Here is a 3,995-nt window from a genome sequence, read left to right on the forward strand (position 1 = left end):
TTTAATCTTTTCGCATCAATGAAACAAATTTAGTTGACAAATATAGTTTACACGCCATTAACAATGTACTGTTAAGTTGCGTTAGATTTATTAAAAGAGAAAATGATACTATAAAGTCGCTGTCAAAATATAATAGTCGAAAAATATATATTTTATATATATATATATATATATATATATATATATATATATATATATATATATATTATATATTATATATATAAATTATATAAATTTTATACACTTTTTCGGTTACCCAATATAAATAGTTTTTGGTACGGTTTGAAAATATGATTGAGATGTCCGAATCAATCGCACGATCTGTATTGCAAAATAACAGTTTTAGTATCCTGGTAATGGAAGGATTGAGATTGAAGCTTGTTTGATCACTGGGAATTAATCAAAAGATACTCCTATTTCCTTTTTGTAGAAGTGGTTTACAAACTTGTCAGTACTAGTTTTATGTTTCTATCTTTTTTTTTTTTTTAACGCATGAGAAATTTATTTTTACACATAAGAGAACTATGTTTACATATAAAAGATTTAAATATGACACTTTCGTAATTTCAAAATCGTAAATGGCTATGAAAGCTCATTTCCTCGTGAAAAAATAGAATGTATTAATTACTTATATGATTATTCAATTATCCAAAATTATGGACTAAAGTCACTTTTCTTTCTTGGTAACAAGAAAGTCATTCAGCTATTCATGTTGGACACTTATGGTCTCTCAAATAGAATTACCAAACTTTTCGGTGGAAAAATATGTTGTGGCAGAGAAAAAATCCACCCATACACTCAACCTAACTCGCTAAAAATAAAAATCACTCGCTAAATTAAATCAAACGCTAAAACATATTTTTTATTTTAGCGGGTTAGGTTGGGTGTATGAGTGGATTTTCTATGTTTTATTTGGGTGTTAATTATTTTATTTGGTCCAAACATATAAAATAATCCATGTGAACTGCCATGTCACATTTTTCTACGAAAGATTTGATAATTCCGGTTGAGTTACCGTGTGTGTGCAATAGAAATAGTTGAGTGACTTTCCTGTTACAAACGAAAGAATAGTTACTTTAGTCCATAATTTTAGATAAATTGATGATTATCTAAGTAATGACTCGAAAAAAAATACTACACAATCAAGTTACTTAAATAATAATTGAAAGCGCCATATTTAATAGCATTGATAGTTATTCTAATATAAATAATAAGTAACATGTTATTAAATTACGTCAATAATATAAAAAAGTCCATTACATTATGCTAACTTGAGCTAAATCGAGTAATGAAAACAACTCACAACACATGCAAGTACATTTCTCATTGATCAATTTTGGAAGAATCTAGAGAGAAGAAATGAGCTGGGTACAGACTAGAGAGAAGGGCAGTTATGTTTGAGTGAATCTGATTTCTAGATTCACTGTGCTATATAACATCCCCCATGTGCCTAACTAATACCTTTATTTACATACATAACTAACTACCCTAAACTTCTCTCAATTACACTTTGACCATTGACTCTCAATACTCCCCCTCAAGCTGGAGTGTGAAAGACATCAAACACTCCAAGCTTGGAGAGTAGTAACTGGTGTTGTACTGTTCCTAGGCCCTTGGTCATCAAGTCAACTAGTTGTTGCTTGGAAGGAATGTAATTGGTAGTAATTTTTTCTCTCACAAAGTGATAATCGATCTTTATATGCTTTGTCCTATCGTGAAAGATAGGATTCGCTGCGATTTGTATCGCAACTTTGCTATCACAATGTAGGTGTACTGGCTTATGTACCTTCACTCCCAACTCTCCCAATAATCATGTCATCCAAATGACTTCTATAACTACAGTTGTCATGCTTTTGTATTCTGCTTCTACCGAGCTTCTACTTACTATTTGTTGTTTCTTAGATTTTCAAGACAACAATGAATCTCTCATCTTCACAACATAGCCTTTGATTGATCTCCTAGTGTTGGGACAAGCAGCCCAATTTGAGTCACAGTAAGCTGTGAGTGTATGAGTTTCTCCTCTCTTCAAAAGTATTCCAAGGCCTAGTGAACCTTTGATGTACCTGACAATACCCATTGCTGCATTCAAATTAGATTGTTTTGGCTTTTGCATAAATTGGCTCAGAACTTGCATTACAAAGCATAGGTCTGGTCTTGTGATTGTCAAATACAGTAACTTTCCTATTAGTTTTTGATAGGGTTCTATATCTTCCAATTCTGCATCTTCAGTAATTCCCATATGCATATCATAGTCTACAGTTGTTAGCTTATGATTGAGTTCCATTTGTGTGGAAACAGGTTTAAAACTATTAAGACCTACTTTAGATACCAATTCCAAAGCATATTTTCTTTGATTAAGAAGTATTCCTTCCTTTGACCTCATCACTTCTATACCTAAGAAGTACCTTAGTTCCCCCAAGTCTTTCATCTTAAAGTTACCATGTAGGGAATCATTTGCCTCTTGTATCATGTTAGCATTACTACATGTAATTAATAAATCATCAACATATACTAGAATGATTACAATATCAGCCCCTCTTTTCTTAGTGAAAAGAGAATAATCATATGGACTTTGTATATATCCAGCTTACATGAGAGCAGTGGTTAGTTTTATGTTCCACTGTCTAGAAGCCTATTTGAGTCCATATAGGGATTTCAACAACCTGCAGACCTTATACTCCCGTTGTTGGAACCCCTGAGGCATCTCTATGTAGACTTCTTTCTCCAAATCACCTTGGAGGAAGGCATTATTAATATCCATCTGGAATAATGGCCAGTCTTTTGATGTTGTCACCCCAATTACTATCCTTACTGTGACCATTTTGCCACATGTGAGAATGTTTCATGGTAGTCTAGCCCATCCTGTTGAGTGTAACCCTTGGCCACTACCTTGCTTTGAATCTATCAACCTCTCCATTGGCTTTTTATTTAATCTTGTATACCCATTTTGATCCCACTGTTTGTTTTCCTAGTGGTAAGGATACTACCTCCCAAGTCTAGATATCCTCAAAAGCTTTAACCTCCTGCTTCATTGCCTCTATCCAACTCTTGTCAGTTGCAGCTTCCTTGAAGCTTCTAGGTTCTGTCACGACCCAAAATCCACTATAGACCGTGATGGCGCCCAACGTCGCCGTTAGGCAAGCCAACGGTAAACTATTAGCTTAATTATACATTTTATTATTTTTAAAATCATAAGTCTTATTAATCAAGGGATTCAATGAGTTTAAAAATCATAAACACTTAAAATATTAGTAAGATATAAAATAAAAGATGATGATATTAAGCCGAACCATAACAATCACTAGAATATCCCCAAAACCTAGTGTCACAAGTGCATGAGCATTTACTAAGGAGTACAATAATAATACAACATCTGTCCAAAATGTAAATAAGACAGGAATGAGTAAATAGTATGATGGAGACTCTGTGGGCTGTGATACGTAGCCTGGAATGCAGCTCAACAAAAGTCTCCTCAACAACTACGCCTACGCGCCAAGATGATCACTAAATGAACATGTCAGATCATGCACATTTAGTGCAGAAGTGTAGCATGAGTACGTAAATTCACACGTACCCAGTAAATATTTAGCCTAACCTCGGAGAAGAAGTGATGAGGGGTCGACATCGACACTTACTAGAGGTCCAATAAAGAAGTATGATAGATCATAAACAGATATGAAGCACAACAGTAATAATGGGGTAAAACTATAATTTACATAATCTTCCAAAAATTCTTTTAAAGATATAAACCTTTTAATCTCGCATTCTATCTCGACAGCTCATATATATTAAGTGCCAACATCAAACGGGTAAGGAGTACCATATAAAATGTCAGGCATCAGTAGAAGGAAAGTCTCATGAATAGTTGGACTGCTAGCGGTATAACGCACGATTATGCTGAGGTCGTACGGTCCGATCTAGAGTGGTGTGCACACTTCCGAGAATCGACCGGCGCAGACTAGATATGCATCTCAATATACTGCTAAGGCATTCAG

The 3,995-nt window shown here is 34.2% G+C and overlaps 1 protein-coding gene across 1 annotated transcript; it reads right to left on the minus strand.

The window, feature by feature from the left end:
* Nucleotides 1-1,906: 1,906 nt before the first annotated feature.
* On the minus strand, nt 1,907-2,470 carry LOC108943508 (uncharacterized mitochondrial protein AtMg00810-like). The gene has a single exon (XM_018767626.1). The coding sequence runs from the start codon at nt 2,468-2,470 to the stop codon at nt 1,907-1,909; it is 564 nt and encodes a 187-aa protein (XP_018623142.1).
* Nucleotides 2,471-3,995: the final 1,525 nt, after the last annotated feature.

The sequence above is a fragment of the Nicotiana tomentosiformis genome, chromosome 2 (genome assembly GCF_000390325.3).
Source record: "Nicotiana tomentosiformis chromosome 2, ASM39032v3, whole genome shotgun sequence".
NCBI classification, from domain to species: Eukaryota; Viridiplantae; Streptophyta; class Magnoliopsida; order Solanales; family Solanaceae; genus Nicotiana; species Nicotiana tomentosiformis.